The 19,667-nt window shown below is 48.5% G+C and overlaps 1 protein-coding gene across 1 annotated transcript in view; it reads left to right on the top strand.

The window, feature by feature from the left end:
* The window catches only part of LOC144142607 (anoctamin-4-like), a 97,920-nt gene that overhangs the window by 24,513 nt on the left and 53,740 nt on the right, over positions 1-19,667 (top strand). Inside the window, exons 3-4 of the mRNA XM_077674240.1 lie at positions 16,839-17,144; positions 17,244-17,342. Coding sequence (XP_077530366.1) covers positions 16,839-17,144; positions 17,244-17,342 — 405 coding nt within the window. The remainder of the gene's footprint in view (positions 1-16,838; positions 17,145-17,243; positions 17,343-19,667) is intronic.

Genomic DNA, 19,667 nt, shown 5'->3' with positions numbered 1-19,667 from the left:
GGAAGCGTTCAACGCGTCCTCGGTGTCTTCGTGAACCCAAACAAAGCGCATAAGCAAGTCAAAAGCGTCAATTTCTCCTTTTTAAATGTGTCCCTTTCTCCAAATACTTCGTTAAATCGGGAATGGCGCTGAATCTATTTCGTTAACTCGAGTTCGTAAAAGTTAAGGAGCCGTATAGGCGGCTGTGTGGGAATCTGAATGTGTTCGTTAGATTGAGGAATTCGTTAGATAGGGTTTCGTTAGATCGAGTTTTGACTGCAATCTGTTCATTTCATGACGCGTCTGAACTCCGTGCAAAGCTACACTCTAGGGAAATCGCGTGGTGCGTCTTGCACTCGAGTGATCAGTGCATGCAACCAACAAAGCTAAATACTTTTTTGTATATTGCGCAGCCCTTCAGCCGCCACCGCTTCACGCTTTACTAGCTCTTCCTCATGGAGTGTTCTTTCTCATATGCTAACTCCTGTTTTATGAACTGTATTGGAAGCGGCCTTGGATGCTTGTGGATTGCGGAAACACGACTGCGGATATTCGAACATAAATCCGACGAAGTGCTAAGGAAACGCCTTAATAGAAGGCTAAGTTATAAATGATCCGAAGCCAGGTTGCTGACATTGTTTTTCTTTTTTACTCCACGGCTCTTAAAATTTCTTTCATCTATTAAGGATTCAGTTTTTCCCTTTTGGCCAAAATTACAGACGGATATTTTTGACGGACGCTTTCCAACAAGCGGCCTCCATCAGGCGGCCTCCAATAGCGAACCAACCTTGCCAACGTAAATCAAGGTCTGTATTTTTACTCTCAGCTTCGATTATGAGCTTGCAGGTAGCTCCGCGCAAATTCAGTGTCGTCGCTCGCTATTCGATCCAGCTCGCATCATTATCCACTGATGACTGAGACGCGCTCGCGAATCGAGTGCAATGCTTGCGGCGGCAAGCTATTCAAGGGCAACATAAATCGGGCCTCCTCGCAAATAATTCACGCACGTGGCACAAATGGTTTCTTCCGAGCTGCACCCTTAGGCTTGCGCGGACACGAACGCAATGGAACCATGTGCACCAACATGAATCTTGTTGCTGCCCTTGCTAGGCACTTAGTGCTTCCGGTAATAGTCATGAAAGCCATTTCGTGCTCTCCTAGCACGAATATTGCCAGGAGAGCATTTCCGGAAGTCCTGTTTCCGGAAGTCCTGTTCCGGTCTGTGTATTGCGTCACTGAAAGAGAGTGTCGCTGCAGGACTTCCGTGGTCTTGCGCATAAACGACGTGAACTCGCAAATATTGCAGCGACGCTGTTTACGTCTAGCCCCCGTACTCATGTCTCGTATTCGTTCCGAGCGGGATTACACTGGTGTTATACTGGAGTGCCCTGGTGTTATCCTGGGGTGCCCTGGCCCTTGCAGTGCTGCTGGTCCCTGAAAGGACCAGTAGCAGTGACGCAGGAATGAGAGATAGCCACACGGGTTTGGTACAGAGGATTATCAAGTTGTATGAAAGAAAAGGAAATACGTAGTGCGTTAAGAAGCGAACCAAGACCGGGTGTGTACACTAAAGGTACAGGAAAGAACACAAGAAGGAAAGTACAGTATAAGAGGAAACATACTAGCCCCACGAAATAGAGCAATGTTAAGGCGGTCTCACTCGTTGGAGATTCCGGATGTTGGCATCGCAGGAGGCTTTTACAGGCCCGAAAGCAGTGGTGCGAGAAAGCGTCAGGTGGCGGTGATGGTCTGGGCACCAGACGGTTTGGGAATCGGGGAGCCACACGGCGAAGGCAGCCAGGGGGTAGTGCCACTAGGTGTCCCTACGCAATAGAGTTGCCGGTGGCAACTCCTTGGGTGCCAGCTTTTAGTTACAACACCGCGCCGAGAGAACAAGCTAGAAAAACCCCGGATGTCCCAGCCCTGTCCAAAATAATTCTACAGACCCCCTGCCAATAACTACAAGAAACGTGTATGGAGTCCAATTATTTCTTTGAGATTGTGGGTGTGGATGTGAGTGCACGTGTGTGTGGCGCGTGTCTCTGTGTGTACAGTCATAGACAAACGACAAGAGATCATGAAAATATGAACCGGAACACGCAAAATCGAAGAGTATGGTTTGTGGAAACCACATAATGACTCGGCTGGAAAATCACATTTCCAAACTTTGGGACTGTTACGAAGCCATGCGACAGTTTGACTTGCATTGAAAGAAACTGCGCTATTTGTACGTTCCTGTTGATTCGCATTTCATTTATCCATGACTGTATATGATCGGGAACCGGTAACTTTGATCCCGTCGTCGCTAACAACTTCAAAGTTCTGTCTCCGAACACTAAATTATGAACTAGAGGCGAAGATGCATGACAAGCATTTCCAAATTTTACGGGACAGAGCATTTACAGCAACCACACAATGGAGAAGATAATATACGCAAATAAAGCAGATGGAGACGGTGCTCATAGAGGTAACAGGGATAACCTCCGCTGAGCTAAAATCGGCGTAGCCATTCATTCCTCCCCGAATAATCGGACGTCTAGAGCAGGTATTTCCCCCGGCTTAACCGGCAGGCTACATTTGCACCAGGTGCCAAAAACAGAGGTGCCTCTTCACACGCCACCCTGTCCCTTTCGCCCTTGCTCGCTCTCTTGTTATAGCTCTAAAGACACGTCTACCCACTCACGATGTCACGCACTTCTCTGTAGAGGGGATACGAAGACCGTTTGTGGAAAGAGGGTGCGCCGTATAGAAAGCGAGGGTTCACCGTTTCTTTGTTTTATTTATTATTTACAAGGCTTGTCCTCGTCGTCACCGAACTGTGGCTTCAACACTGCTTCGGTGACTGATCGACTTTCAACTTGCGAGCTCCCCTGCGGAGTGTAACGCTGGTCAAGAGAAATGCCTGTATGGAACAGCGAAAAATATTTTCGTACGAAAGAAAAACACAGAACGAAGTGCGAGAAAAATTAGCAACTACAAATATCAAGAACAGCGAATGAAATGGAGCAATGGTGAATGTTCCCAGTCTCTACGAAACAGCCCACCCGGCCCGGCATTTCCGTCTGTTCGCTTTCGCCAAGACGACGCGACAAATGGCTCGCCAACACGCCAGCTCGAATCGATTCGTGTCATTCCCAACAGCGAGCCCAAGAACCCTCTCCTATGTCCCACAAAAGCCTCCTTGTCATGCGAGCTACCTGCCCCGTGGAGAAGCCTGGCACGATTTAGAGTTGTATGCGGGCTTTGTCAGCCGGGGTTATTTTTATCTTTCTTGCCTTCCAAATAAATGCAGAAAATTAGTTCGCACATGGGAAACGTTCTAATCAGAAAGCCCATTGAGAGAAATGAAAAAAAGAAAAGCACAATTAAAAAAAAAAAAAACTCCTGAGAAGGAGACGATGTTTCGAATCGGGCGACCGATTCGACGCCTTCAATTTTTCATACCCTTCAGTTGTTATTATTATCTTTATTGAAGCTAGTCATCCCGACACTGCAGTGCCGGGAATGTACGAGTTAGAAAAAAAAACATAACTACAGGAAACTAGTCCCCCACCCAACCATAAAAAGGCTGCGAGGTATTGTTTAATTGTAGAACGCACGCTGTGCTTCGAGCTGTAAAACGTCGACATTTTCTATTGCATCATCATCGTCATCATCATCGTAGTCGTCCTCATCATCATCACATCATTTCGGTTCGCTGCGGGATGAAGGCATCTGCCATTAAGTTTTAACTGCTCCTATCATGCGTTGTCAGAATATATTTTTTGTCAGCTAATTTCTTTACGTCATTCCTCCATCGATCTATCGGTCTTCTAGTTCTAGTCTCGTCTCTCGTCAGCCACTCCGTTAGTTACCCGGAAGATCCACTGGTCATCATGTTCTTTTTTTTATGTCCAGCCCAACCCCACTTCGGTATCTTAATTTAAGCTAGTATATCCTCCACCCGAGTTTTCTGCTTCATCGAAGAGGCTCCCTTTCACTCATGGGCGTTACTACCATCATTTTTCTTTCTATATGACTTGTAGGGCCGCCCTGATGTTTCTTTCAAAGTGATTCGTAACACTCCAAGGTTACGTCCCGTAAGTCACCACCTTGGTGGGTACATCAAAAAGTTATCATAGTGCAAGTGGATGTGATTGCAAAAAGATTAAATGAAAAAGTAAACGAAAATGTGACCACAAGAAACGAAAGGTCGCCCAATTTAACTATTAATGGCCTTTTCTGGCAACATCGTCCATCGCCGGAAACTAAAAAAATAAGTAAAAAACTTATATAGGAGTAACCAAATTTCAAAGGTTTACTTTAACCAATGCCCTCACGCCAGGAACTACAAAAAGCCAAAGAGAAGAGAAAACAAAAACCAAAAAAAAAGTGAAAAATAACAGGCAAATGAATTCATGAAAGCGCGAAGGTTTATCCAATCGATAACCCTCACGAGATCGACTAAAACAGCAGAAAAGCAAACAAACAAAAACGCGCTTCCAGGGTTGACATGGTTCTTCAATTCAATCCAGGAAAAGCAAGACTAGTCACATTGAGTACTGGTGTGGGGACACTTACGCATTCGTAGGCAAATCTCAAAATTTCCGCGTATTTTATCAGCACATAGGTAGGGCTACGGACAACTGTGTTTCGCCACAATAGTACATGCGCCTGGCAATAAAACAGCGGAAAAATCACAGAACGAGCTAGTGCAAATGCAGTGATCGATTTGGTATTCACAAGGTGGGCAAGAGACCGCCACATGCAAGCAAAAAGTTAACGGGCTACAGCCCAAGCTAAAATCAATCCCGGCGGAGCCGTGATGTACAACCTCCTAACCGAAGACTTATAAACATGAAGCTTCAGCCTTATCGTTTCCTCCACTATGCTAAAGTCGCCGGCTAATGAAAAACAAATAACACAGAGTGGTAGAACAAACGTATCGCTTTTTCTGCGAGCTTCTGTCGTCAAGCGCCAAATCTGCTCCATTGACTAGGCCTGAGACGCCGAGACGGCACGCCATCTTCTAATTTACCCATCTTTGTATTTCCTTTTTTTTTTATCTACGACTGAAAAAAAGAAAGGCGCCAAGAAAACTACGCCGCCCACAGCATGAGACGAATGACAATTCCTGGCGGGAGTATACCTGAGTATACCGCTACAGGGGTTGTCGAATTTCGAGCACGGGGTTCGCGAAGCTTTCAAAAAAACAGCTGCATGCACGACGGCGTCGTGACGTGCTGTTTTGCTGTCGGGATAACGACAGATTGCGCTGTGTCACAATCGCTTTCTTCAAGGTGTATCTTTCGTTGCTCCATGTATGTTTCGCAACATTGTCCAGCCGCGCGGTGGGCTTTTTCGCCCATATTGACCGGACGTGAGCCACGTGCTGCCGTAGCCACTCGGTCAATCCAATCCAATCCCGGCAAGCGCTGCCGCACTTTTACCGATGTCGCTTCTTCGCCCCCGCTTTTGATATTTTCTCCAACAGATAACGCGCTTAGTTCTGTAGCCGCATTGATCGATAGCGCTTTATTAAATCCGCACGTGCTGTTCTTTTGATTTTAACCTGCTGGTAATTTAGGAGAGTAGAAAGGAACGAGGAAATAAAAGAAAAGAGAGAGGCGCCGACAGCACGCTTGCCTGTGGAGCTTCGTTTTCGCTAGGAGAGTTATCGACCACGAATTCCGACTACACGAGCCTCTTCGCGACATCGGCACAAGGCGACTCGAGACGTCACCACACAAGACGCGGCACGCATGCGGGAGTTCGCGCCTAGCACGCGACAAAATTCGCGCTTCGGGTAGCTCACGGAAACAGCATTCCGGAAAATGCTTAAAGCTATCGCTGGTACGTGTGCATAAAAAAAGATTCTGAATGATCGAAAAGTTTCTGAACCACTGCAGGTTTTTAAATCTTCGGCTTTTTGTTCATGCCGGCCGAGTGGCTGAAATAAATAAATGCATGCATACATACATAAATAAGTATATATATCATCATCAGCTTATCTACGTCCACTGCAGGGCGAAGGGTTCTAACATGGATCTCCATTTATCCCGGTCCTGTGCCAACTGCGACCAATTTATCTCCGCAAACTTCTTGATGTCATCTGCCCATCTAACTTTCTGCCGCCCCCTGCAACGCTTGCCTTCTCTATGGATACACTCTGTTGCTTTTAATGACCAACGGTTATCTTCCCGTCGCATTACATGCCCTGCCCACGTCCATTTCTTCTTCTTAATTTCTACTAATATGTCCTTAACACGCGTTTGTTCCCCAACCCACACCGCCCTCTTCTTGTCACTTAATGTTACACCTATCATCTTCCGTTCTATTGCCAGCTGAGTCGTCCGGAAGTATGCGTATATATATATAATATCATCATCAACAGTCTACTCAGGTCCACTGCAGGGGAAGGGGCCTCTCCCATTGACTTCCAACCACTCCTGTACTGTGCTGTTCGAGTACACTTTTGGCCACCGAATTTTCCTATTTCGTCCTTCCACCGTGTTATTGCGCAAAGCGAAAACGCCCGTGTGTTCGAGATTTCGGCGCACGTTAAAAATCCCCAGGTGGTCATAATTAATCTGGAGCCCTCCACTACGGTGCGCCCCATCCCTTTAATTAGGAATGTGCGCTGCATTGGCTTTCGCGAAGCAATTGGCGTATCTTGCACTAGTGGTGGAAGGCTGGAGAAACAGCGGAACTCAGTAGGGGAATTTTTTTACCTGAACTGGTGCAGATTAGTGCAGTGTCGTGCAGAACAGTGCAGAATGCTACTGAGGATATCAAGTAGTAAAAAAAATGAACATATGCTGCACTGCTTGCACCAGTGCAGCCAGTTCAGGTAAAAAAATGCCTCTAGTGTCAACCTAGCTTCTTCCAGTTCTGCTAAGTTTTGCTAGGACTTGCTAAGCTTTGCTAAGTTTTGTCAGGTTTCGCGATGTTCTTGCTAGGCTAGGAGAAACGTTGAGGGGTGATACATACATATGCACGCACACACACGCGCATGCCTACCTACATGCATACATACATACATACATACATACATACATACATACGTGCATACATACATACATGCATACATACATACGTGCATACATACATACATACATACATACATACATACATACATACATACATACATACATACATACATACATACATACATACATACATACATACATACATACGTGCATACATACATACATACATACATACATACATACATACATACATACATACATACATACATACATACATACATACATACATACAACACCAGATACCCAAGAACGGGCCACCGTCATCACCGACTCGCAAGCGGCCTGCCGTAACTTTCAGAAAGGTCGTATTTCAGCGATGACACTTGCTATACTTTCAAATGCTTTAAAAGTATGAAAAATGTCATAAGACATCTGTATTGTTTCGACTCCTAGGCACGAGTTCTTAGAGGGTAGATACTACAGCCCGAGACCACTGCCGCCGTGCTTTAACCCACACAGGCGTTTAAGACTCTTCCATTCACCACCCGTCCATCCCCAAACGTAGCATGGACGTACTACAGCACTGTAAACTCACAAAGAAGATGCTAGCCGTTTACCCGAAGCTAACCGAAGAAGAAGCCACAAAGTGCCGAAGACTGCAAACAAACCCCTTCCCACAGGCCACACAGCCGCACAGGAAACACCCGTGCACGCTCTTCAGCTAGAGACTGCAACTTCTTTTGTTGGGCGCCCAAAACCATGTACAGCACGCTGTGGGAGTGTGACGGCGTCCGGGAAATACCAGAGGTCCTCGCACCGACACCAAAAGCAGTAACGACCAGGAAGTCTTGGGAAACCAGAGCGGCCTGGTGACCTGGGCCATTCGAGCTGCAGCTGGCCTTGGCATCCCAGCCTCCTTTCTTCCCATTCAATGGGAGAAATAAACGTTTATTTTCTCCCCGTACTCATTATAAGCTGCCATTGTTGACAACATAATGCACCACAATTTCTTCACGTACAGTTGCTTCGCTTTCATTCCGGCTCGTCCCAACCTCAGCTGTAGCAGCACCGTAGACGGTGTTTCGTACGCGCGCACGGGAGAATGCATTCGCTTTCTCCCGTGCGAAATGAAGAACGAAGAACACCCTCTCTCTTGGCGCGAGTTGCGGAGGGCAAACGACCAAACGAAAAAACTGCAAGCGGTGCACACTGGTCGTTCTTGAAAGTCACCTTGCATGCTCATGTCAAAAGTACCAAAGCGGGTTTCCGCTAATAGCGTATATCGAGGCCTAACAGGGGCTACTGACCAAGCCTCTCAGACATAGTAGCAGAGAGAAGAAAAAATAAAGCGACGCTATCGGAGGAGGATTATGACGATGGTATTGAGAGTACACAATCGCACCAATGAACACGTTTCTGTTGCCAGTAGCGTATCGACTGCGGTGGACTCTGAAGTGCCTATCTCAGCGGTGGCTGTGGAATGTAGTCGCCAACGAAGAGGCTTCTCGGAAGAAGGTGTAACGGAACACAGAAATGTCGCACGGGACATCCATCCGTCCCGCTCGCTGCTGATGAAACCATCACCAGCTGACCCCCCTCCTCTCCCCCCCTTCGCCAGCTATAACGACGAGAAGATTATACACCAGACTTGTCTTTCCGATTATGTAAACATTGTTACCGTATAAGAGGACGGCATTCCCATGACCGACCTACCATTAGAGATCCAGGATTGCACAGCTTGAAATGAATGAATTTGTAAGGGAGAGCTAGAGGGGAAAAATGTAATGCTTGCACATTCACACACGTGCCTTCCTAAGTTTTTTCTCATGGTATCTGTTATCACTACGTTACTTGGTCCCTTGAGTCATGATCGGGGTTGCTGATATCTCTAGCATGGCACCAACGCGTACTTAAATTGAAGTTCGCGGACAGCGGCAGTAATGGGTACGTGATTTTTCACTCAAGAATTAATACCATACGGTCGGGCCATTCGGGCGACGAACATCAGCGCTACGTGCCCATACAAGATGCCCAACTAATGAAAAAAACTAGATTGCTGGCTATATCCTCCGGAGTAATGCTCGCCGTAGGAGTATATTCGTTACTCCCCCGCCTTTTTATCTCAATGCCGTCGGTTATTCCGGACATCTTACGTCGATGTTTTCTTCGATCTCGCTCCCCTGGCTTGCGTGCCCAGTAACCCCGTCACGCGTCGCTTCTCCGACGGTGTACGCCTATCAACATTTGTCTCCCTGATGGAGCTGGGAGCCACCGAGTCGAGCTGGGCAGAGTGATTGCAGGAAGGAAAGGTCACGCTGATGACGACAATGCTCCCACCAGGGCTTTCCCTCTTGAGTGATTGGCTCGCAGTTGCACGAATGACATAATGAGCGCCAGAGAAAGGCCGCCAAATCTGTTGCATGCTGGCAAGTGCAGCCTGCGTGAATGCCCTATGTAAGGGCTCACAACACGCGACATTCCAATGTTCCAGACGAGTCACATTTAGCTGCGCGTGGAATTTGGCTCTGCGAACAAACAAATGCAGAAAAATGCGAACAAACTGATCAGGTACATTTAAAGGGGCGATGCAGACAAAATGCAACTTTGTTCAGTTTGAGAGAACTAGCCTGTGATAACTCACTCAGCTCAATTCCAGCTACGACAGGCTCTTTTCAAGCGATGGAACACAAGGAATATTACGAAAGTCTTAAATTTCGCACTACATTCGCCTAATACGGCCAGTAGACAAATGATATGGGCCAGCACTGAATCATAGTTATCACTGTGTTAACTGCCCGTTAGAATTCAAGTAATACGACCGAGAGGCGCCACTAGAATTGCCCAGTCTGTTTTTTGGCGGTGGTTTAGGACAGCGGACACCAATCGCACAAACGAGGCTATGTGACGTCACGGAGGATTCGCCGGAGAGTGGCTGAGGAGTCGGCACTGCTTCCTGCGTTTTCTTTAATATGAGCATTATACCAGTCATCTCCAACTTCACCACTTACTGTATACGCACATTGGACATCATGTGAGCACAAGCCCCACGAGTATGCTTGGGTCTACAGCGATGCACTACTACTCTGGGTAGGATTGCCGAGGCAGGTGTCTATCCGGGGGATGAACTCCTTTCGTGCGAAGCGCTTGGTGTCTACATCCGATGTCTGACGAGGCATGCACGTCATTCATTGTCGATTCTTCCCGCCACGTGCTCCAGAAGCAGTTTTGCGGCACTAGTTTCACGTCATCAAAGCATAATTTTATCTGGCTACGCCCCAATGGCTGTTTCACAGAATCCTCTGTAGGTGCTACCAAGACCATCAACCCGCCTTTCCATTGAGTTATCAAGAACTTCGGTTTGCCCTCAGTGGATCTCAAGTAGTTGACCTTGGCGTTGTTGAAAACACGCACATATACCAGAACTACACGTGTCTACACCGATGGTTCCGTGACCGAGTCCAGGTCAACCACGGCTATGGTAATTCCAATCCCGGAGGTAACCCGACGTTTCATACAGGCTCACAAGACAACCTGTACGGCTACAGAATCGGTGGCCATCCGGGAGGCAATTCGTTTAGTCTTTTGTCAACAACCTCAAGCCTGGACTCCGTTCTGGCACGCCAAGCCAGGGCTCCAGGTCATCAATGGTATTTTGAGACAAGGACCTTATTATGCACTTGCTGTAGAAGTGGCGTAGCTTTGTTCTGACGCTTCAGTGGGTTCCAGGCTACTGTGGGTTAGCGGCAATGAATGGGCTGACGCGGAGGCAAAAACGGCCTCAGAAGGGCCAGCAGTCGTGCGCCTTCTCTTTGCAAGACCGGGCACGACCGCTATTCTCACCGCTGCTCTACGCGACGCCAGGACGAATTACTGGGCCCACGCTGACCGCCGCCACAGAAGACTCCATCGACTGGACCCTGACTGCAGGTTCCGGACGCCCCCAGGGACTTAGGGAAGCTACTCGTCTCATCGCTGTTCCATCGACTGCGGCTCGGCGCAGCTTTTACTCATCGCTACCAACACCTCATAGGTGGTTCGAGTGGCCCTGACTGAATCGTGTCACATGCTAGAGAATATTGAGCATGTACTGCGCAACTGTCCCTGCTACGCGCATCACTGTGCAAAAAATTAGTCCCATCGGTGACCCGGTCAGACAATCGGGTATGGTCTGATGACGTCTTGCAGTGAACCTGGCCAGACTTGCAGTGTGGTGGTGGGAAAACATTTATTTCAAGTAAAAGAGGTTCGCGCTTGAAAGCTGGAGAAGCCCTTAGTCGAGGGCGCTTCGGCGCCTGCGGTCCTGCATGCCCTCATCAAGAAAATTTATTAATAGCCGATACAAAGAGCCCGCTGTGCTAAATACTACACGGGTCACCTAAACCATACACACTACATGTATCACTTCCCTCACTACACCACTCACTATACACACACAGTTCACTCTGCAGTTCTCCACAGTTCACTAGTACACACACTACTAGAGCCACTATTACTCTGAAAAATCAGTGTAGATCACATCCTCCACAGTTCACAACAACATGTCGCCATCACTACAACAGTCAATAGGGTATAATAGACACTTCTATTTGTTTGTTTACCACACGGATAAACCAAGTGGAGCACCGCTGAAGGTACTGCTCTTTCTGCAGCCCGGTCCACCACCTGTCATTGGTCCTGAGGGTCCGAACTGCACAGCGCGGCCTCCCACTGCTCGAGGGGGCAGTGTTCGAACAAGGCCTTCGAGGCAGTGCTGGGATTCTTGAAAAACAACAGCGGTTTGGCAGCTAGGTTGCAGCCCAATCCCGTTGTGGTGAACTATTTGACATGTACGGTACTCGGCAAAGGCATTTTTGTATATAATTACACCCTCACCTCTATCTGTGCTTTTCTGTTGCGTTTCTGGCGCAGTTTCTGACGGGCTTGCCGCGCCCGCGTGGTCGTTCTATATAAAGATCAGCTGTGTCTGTAGTGCCGTCTTGACTGTTCTATAAGCACTCCACTATAGCGACGTCCAACGGAGTTCCGGTGAAAAAAAAAAGCCACGTCTGCAATTCCTTCACCCATTCTTAACGTTACGTAACGTAACGGAACGTAAAGTAACCTAACAATCTAACGAACATAAAAATAATTTAAAGCACTGAAAACTAACCTAAACCACAAAAATTAAAATCACAACTAAGGATGTAAAAACAATAAAGGAGGCCAGAGCCGGAATCGAACTATAGCATTCAGTAACAGGATGCTGAGACGCAAGCTCTACACCATGCACAACGATACACGCTTGAGCCTGTGTCAGGCCAGTGTTAAAAATTAGCAGCGGCTTAGCTCGGCTATGCCAGGATATACGTAGCGCGAGCTTGGTTCAGCTGGTTATTCTTAGGTTTCCTTGTTGTCTAGGATTAGCTGATTATCATGCTTACTGCTGCTAAAACGATTTCCAATCCAATCCAATCCAATTCAACCCAGTCCAGTCCAGTCACTGCTCCTCGCGCATGCGCAGCACGGCGCTCCAGGAGCCACGCGAAACGGCTATCAAGCGGCTCCGGCGCAGCGTCAGACTTGGCTATACTGCGCAATGGAGGTTCACAGCTGGGCACGCGCCGGCGCCGGTGCATCTGCCGCGGCTATGTCGTCATTCCTCTGGACTGCGCAGACCGCCGAATGTGCAGACCCACTTCTCTATACACTCAATCCAATTTAATCCAATTCAATCCAATCCAAATCCAATGCAATCCAGTCCAATCCAACGCTCCTCGCGCTTGCGCAGCACGGCCCTTCAAGGTCCACGCAAACCTGCTCAACCTCGGCCAGTGTAGCGTACGCTACAAAATTAGAATATCGTCGGACGGCACTGTAGCTATAGCTGTAGCATTGGACTCGAGTGCCGTAGGACGCCACTCGAGGCACTGCGATAAAGATTACCGAAGTGTTACATTTCCACAGATTAGCGCATAGCCGATGTGGGCTATCAGCCAAAGCTTGATCAACAGGAATGTATGCGTCGTTCGCACTCCATTGCACTGGTGGCTCAGCCGAAGTGTATGTCATATTTTCCTTTCGTAACCCGTAATCTTTCATGCGGGCATATCAATGGGCTGTGTGGGAACTTCCTTTCATGGGTACTTGGCGTTTTTGTTTGGACCGCCACCACCACTCCAGCCCGGCGACGTGAAGACGATGAAGTCGAAGAATCAGGATTGCTGTTCGGTTGTTAGTCGACGGCTTCTTCTCAGCTACGAGGCATCAGGAAAAGCAACAAAGCTCATGTAGCGGCTCGCCGTTGGACCATCATGTAACTATATAGTATTTTCGCCCGAAGGTCGCCTTGGCACGGTTCGGCTTGCTTCACTAAACTAGGAGTTGCTTGCGTTACCCTTCACATTGCCGGTGATCGGGAAATAATGCTAGTTACACGGAGAATGGTTGGAACGATGAGACATACTAGCGTTAATATTATGATAGCGGACTGACTTGCTTATTTAAGAAAGGCGTTTGTCGAAACACATTTTAATGGTTATTCAAGGTAACCATGAAGGCTTGCTATAGGGTCAGCAAAAGAAATAGTTGAGAATGCTGAAAGTGGTATTGCGCATGTTCAACGATTGGTTTTAAGGCCTAAAATATTACTGAACAAACTTTTGGAAGAACGATTTGACCACGTGTAGCATTACGCTATTGAAAACGCTGTGACAGATCGGGATCCTGTGGATATAATAAAACATCGCTGTCTGAAAAGAACGCAACTTGAAACGAGGATCATCTCCGTTCGTTTTCGCAGCTACGTGACGACTCATTTTCTAATGTGAAATCGACCGTCCCGCCAACCGACACCGGTATCTCAGCCTGCGGCCAGGAAAGGTCTGCCGAACCAGCGCCAAGGCTCGGCCTGAGGTACATCAAATACACTTGGAGGAAAAAAGAAAACGAAAAGGGTAACCACGAGGAGCCAGAGGAGAGAAACCGCGACTTCGAGAGCTCCTGCAATTTCTGGGAGTAAGGCTAACGACATTCCCAGGAAGCCATCACCTCTACTTGGTCGCGATGACCCAACGACGCCACGCGTATTCTTAAAGCCAGGCAGCAAGAGAAAACACAAGAGGAGGACAGTTCCTTCTGAAGTCGTGGTTCAGATTATGGCCGAACCCACGTCCAAGGAGGCAAACGTGTTTCCCGAAGAGGATGCCGCACACATGAAGAGCCCCGCCGATCTTCAAAAGATGGAGGCGCTGAAGGCAACCAGCAGTGCCAACAATATGCCGCTAGACTCAGCTCACAAAGAACACGAGCCCTCAGGTCTTCGGAAAAGGAAGAGCACGCACACTGGTGTCGATGTGGGGCAACATCCCTCGACGGTAAGGTGCAGCGCCAAAGATGAGGCTGCCATCAAGACCGACACAGCGGGATATCCGGCGCCACTCTCGAAGAATTCCAAACACCATTCTGAAAAGGAACGTAAAAAACACCGGAAGCCAACAAGCGACGGCCAAGATCCAATGGCGCACAATTCTAACGAGCCGGACAATGAAGCCAAGCCCCCAGAAGATCGGCATAAGGTCCACAGTCGGGGGTCAGCACCAGGATCGGAATCAGGCCCACAGCCAGAATCGCACCCCGAATTATCTGGGAATGACTTCCCTGCCAAAGAGGTGAAAGCTTGATTACTAGTTGTTTTTTTTATACTTTTACTCCATGTTTTATGACTTAAAGGGACACTAAACTGTGGAAACAAGTTGGCCTGTATTGGTAGATTACGGTATTGAGAATCTAAATACACCATTCTCGCAACTATAGCACGTGTTTAACAAGGCAGAAAACGCTAGAAACGTAAAAACGGGCGACGACGACCCATACGCTTTTGGGTACTACGGTTTGTGAGGTCAGAAGAGTTGCGAACAGCGAGAGCTCAGTAAAAAAGCATACATAAATGTTTTGCTGACATCGACAGTTCCTAAGTGCTTGAGAACGTGAAACAAATGTAAATCAAAACTTTCCGTGAGCTGATTTAATAAAAAAAAAAGCATAGACTACTGCTCTTACACATGACGAGGCAGGCTGCTCCCTTCACGCTTCAGAGTCGGCCATCATGCTTTCAGTTTCGTTTTGGAAAACCATAGGTGCGCAATTATACCGAAGTCAATACCCTAACACGGTGAACGCACGAGCTTCTGCAAGCGATATCTGCGGCAGAAAGCATGCCCGCACCCGGTTCGAACCTTATCGCCCGTGAAAGGTTAGGGTACTTACTGCCGGGGGTTACCCGAAGGAACCGAACTTGTGATTTTGCGTTCGCTGCGAGTTTCTGTTGATGAATAATCAGTAATTCATGCAGTAGTCCTACCCTTGTTATGTTAGGGCTGGGCGCAGCCTCGGCCACCAAAAATACTCGAGACGGGTGCCGGGAAGTGTGTATGTATTTTATGTATTTCACGCCAGGTTTGCGCATGAGAATATGAGATGGGCGGGATTGACAAACGAAGTGAGATGAAGGCTCCCGAGTGAGTGACGCATAACAGGGCAGCCGCGGTGACACGATATTTGAAACGACGCTCGTCGCTGCTGCGGTCGCGGTCGTCGTGATGTTGTCTTTGTGTCCGGTGTAGACCGGCACACCGGCCGTGTGAGCGGTGAAAGGTATTTCTCGTTCCGTTGGTTACAAATAATAAACGTGAAAGCCAGCGTCATCGGTCAAAGAAACGTTCTCGGTCGTCAGCCATGGCTCGGTGACGTAAAAGCTACCCTCGCCAGGCTGAGAGCGCCTAGCGCCAACCATTTGCGCTTTAGAGAGCACCGGTGCCTCGATCCAACTTTGTGACGCGATTTCTACGTCATGAAAAATGAAAGAGAAGCGGGGGAGAGAAATGCCAGTTGTCTTTATGGAATTCTCAGGAAATAACGCGCCGTTGCTCGTCGAACAAAATAGAGTCCGAGGAAACGTATGACCTCTCAGTTAGAACAAAATTTCGTTCAGTCTTTAGATTCTCTTTAAACACAACTTAGTGTACGAAAGCGGACAAGCTGCCCTATACTCTCTTTTTTAAGCAGTTGAACCCGAGAGAGCTGTCCAAAGATGAAGATGTGGGGAACCACGCACTTAATTTAAGGTCACGGCAATGTCCACATTCACCACGATCTATATACCACCTGTGGCAAGCATGGAGCCACACTTTCTGTCCTCTTTGATCGGCTGTCAACCCTTGTATTTGATGGACAAACCACGCTCAAGCAGTGCCAGATTAAATGCTTTGGACAACGTAAACCAAAGATTGGGTGACGAAGCAGGTGGTTCTGAGGAACTGAAGTCCTGGACGAATAAGCGAACGGGAGCGTATAGTTTTCTCTAGGAAGTTGGTGGCTGTAGAAGACAGTAGAAATTTTCAGCATGCATGGCCGCTACACAAGGTGATAGTGGTGACGCTCTTCGGCTGCGTGTTACTGTTATTAATTATTATAATTCTTTATTTAGAAGGGGTGACTCAAGCTCTCGTCAGGGATGTGGAAGGTGGTAAAGGAGGTGAGGGCGTCTACATCCTCTTGTGTATACCCATGGAACTTTCGGAAGTCCACAGGGACATGCCAGTCTCTTTTGGGTGAGCCTGTCCCAAAGGAGGCAATGCCATGGAACTTTCGGAAGTCCACAGGGACATGCCAGTCTCTTTTGGGTGAGCCTGTCCCAGAGGAGGCAATGCCAACTCTTGAGGGTCTTGATGTTCTGCGGAAGATGGGCCTTTAAACGGTATTTACGACTCCGCACACATCTAACTCTAACACACACAGTCTGGTTCACCGTTCCCGCAAACTCCCTTTAACTTCTCCTTTGTCAACCGCAACCTCGATGCAGTGAAGACTGCGTTGAGACCGTAACGAGCACTTCTTTCTGACGTCTCATTTCAGAATGCCGAGTCCGGTGAAGCTGGCACGGCGCCCGGTGCAGCAACCGCACCAGGCCACGTCGCCATCGTGGCTCCCGAAGAAACCGACGGCACGGCCCTCGCACCCCCACGCAACGTGGGAGTGGTGGCACCACAGCCCAGTCGTGCCGAGGAGCAGCGCAGCCTCTACTTCCAGGACGGCAGACGCCGCATAGACTTCGTTCTTGCGTACCAGAAACTCGAGGACCCGGTGGCCGGGAACTACCGCCGCGTCTTCGAGGAGAACCTGCTCAAGGAAGGCCTGGACCTGGAACTTGAAGAAGCGAAGGCGGGTGTTTCGTTTTGGTCGAATCATGGACGTTGCGATTGCTGAGCTTCCTGCTTCATTTGTCTAACTTGTTCCGTCCTCGCTCTCGCGAAATTGCAGAATTCGCGCGATGGGGAGACCAACTTCCTCAAGATCCACGTTCCCTGGAAAGTGCTCATTAAGTACGCGGAGAAGCTACACCTGAGGATGCCCATCAAGGTAAATAGATCACTCCTGCTAATTCCTTTGAACACAATCAAGATAGATTCTCACGCTCTTAGAAAAATGAAGTTACTAGCAATACTCGGGAAAATGTGACGCTGGGGGTTAAAGGGACCCTGCAACACTCTTTGAGCAGTACAAGTAAACCTGCGCGACGTTTAGATTACACTGCCAGGAATACCTGAGCCAAATATTACACGTGCACGGGAAGCGGTGAGCGCGCAAATCGATGTGAAAGACGCGGAAAAACAAACTGCTCTCTCTCTTCAGTTGTCCTCATTATACATGGCCTAAGGGACGTCACATAGGCCATGGCTGCCCGATCGGCTGTCACTGGTCAACTTCGTGGCTAGATTCTCCCATTTCCGTCGTCGTCATCGCTGTGTACGAACCTCTTCTATGCCTGAACCTGTAGGCACAGTTTTGCCGTTTCTTTTGTGTTTTGAGTGCGAGCGGAGTTTGAGTGATGAGCTCAATACTTCCCTTTCAACGAGACCACTCGACTACAAACGTTTATTGCTTCAAAAACGCCCTACCAGCCCGAGCGCGCACTTGCGAGCAGGCACCCATGCCTGCTTTTTTGTGGCACCAGACCGGAAATAGGCCCCTCCGCGTTGCGGAGAAAAGGAGAAAACCACCCGGCATGTGATATACCGAAGGCCGCCGAAGAGAACGCCGCGAGCCGCCCCCCTCTCCGGGAGAGAGCGCGCAGCTTTCGTCGCCTTGTCCGCGCTCGAGTTGAGAGGGAACGATTATGCGCGATTTCTCATCGCGCGTAGTTTCGTTAATTGTGGACGGAATTTCATAATTCTTGCGGGAGGAGATTTCTGGGACAATAGACTTTATCCCAAAATACAGTACTGGTAGTCGATGGCAAGTGTTGCAGGGTCCCTACTGACACGAAATTTTCGTGTTACGTTTTTTTTCGGTGCTATTGGTGCCTACTCTCCCACAAATCATAGAATGGCACCTTAGACGGTCGATCACCGCGTAAACAGTTATTTATGGCGTCGTTAATTCGTGTCAGTTTCGGTTTCGACAAAACGAATGTCGAGCGGCCGCCATGACAGGAGGTAGCACCTGACGTCACCGTTCTTGTCGCGCCACTGACGGTCTGGACGCACGCGGGAGCGAGCGCACGCGCTCGCCCATACCGGCCGAGGTCTTCACCATCCCTGCGTGCCCGGGCAGCATGAAGTCAGTCCCAAAACCATGACATGCAACACACGTCGTAGCAGCGCGCGCCAACCGCAGCCAGCGCGTCGGCTACGTCACGGGAGCCCCGGAGTCGGCAGTTTGGGGCAAGGAGCAAATGATGTCATGCTGGCCCGCTCTGGGCTTTCTCGTGCGGGCAGAGATTAAAATGGATTTATAATATGTTATACTTAACGACTGCTGTTGAGACTTGGTGGTAGATATTTTCTGATAAAAAGGAAGCATTTTACATATTTGAATCGGCGTTGAAATTTCGTGTCTCTACTCCTTTAAGCTAATGAGTAGAAGCGTTTTATACAGAGATTACTGCCCCGAGGGGAATTTCTTTCCTTACAATATTAACCTCCTACGTGAACGTTATCAATATCTGCCAAACCACGGTGTAACTGGTCATCAGAAGATGCTGTCTGCAAAATTACGCTCAATAGTTTTAATCTCTTTTGGATCACGGCGGGAACACCCCTAAGACTCGACGTTAGCCTAACACAGAACTTTCACCTTCATTGCAACTGTGCAATAAAACTGCGGAAATCTTAAGATGCTTTCAGCAGCTAGTCGTGAACAGGGAGGAGCAGGAGGGACTTTCAAAGGGCGTATGTAAATAAACGTACTGATAATTATGGGTCAACATGTTCGGTTTAAACCAATAAACGCTGATAAAAGTCGGCCGAACTACCTTGCCAACTTTCACCCAAAAACGCGGTATCTTCTACAGCCGGGAGTATGGAGGCGTGGAGGTAGTTAATCCTTTATTGTTTAGTTTGCTCTGCAGCATAGTGCGGTGGAGGCGAGTATGGTTAAATGCACTGGAAAAAGTCATCCTCAGCAATGAAGTCTAAGAAGCTGCGGTGATGTGACCCAAAGAGCCAGCGTTCTTAGTCGGCAGGTCGGCATGAGTACAGCCCCACACGTTAACTGCCGATGTCGGGGACGCTGCAGACCATGACAAGCCCATAGAAGATTGTGAACATATTCGGCCGATGCCGATGTGGAGAAATAAAGGCCAACAGGGTCGAATGGTGCCCGTTGATCCGGTGGCCAGGTGTGGGTGACGGCTGGTGCAGTACATCTTCTCTTGGCAGTACACAGTCTCCACTCACAATGTGC

This window comes from Haemaphysalis longicornis, unplaced genomic scaffold (assembly GCF_048455015.1).
Source record: "Haemaphysalis longicornis isolate Haplotype H1 unplaced genomic scaffold, Haemaphysalis longicornis Haplotype H1 scaffold_6, whole genome shotgun sequence".
Lineage (NCBI taxonomy): Eukaryota > Metazoa > Arthropoda > Arachnida > Ixodida > Ixodidae > Haemaphysalis > Haemaphysalis longicornis.
This window is presented reverse-complemented; position numbering and strand designations above follow the sequence as displayed.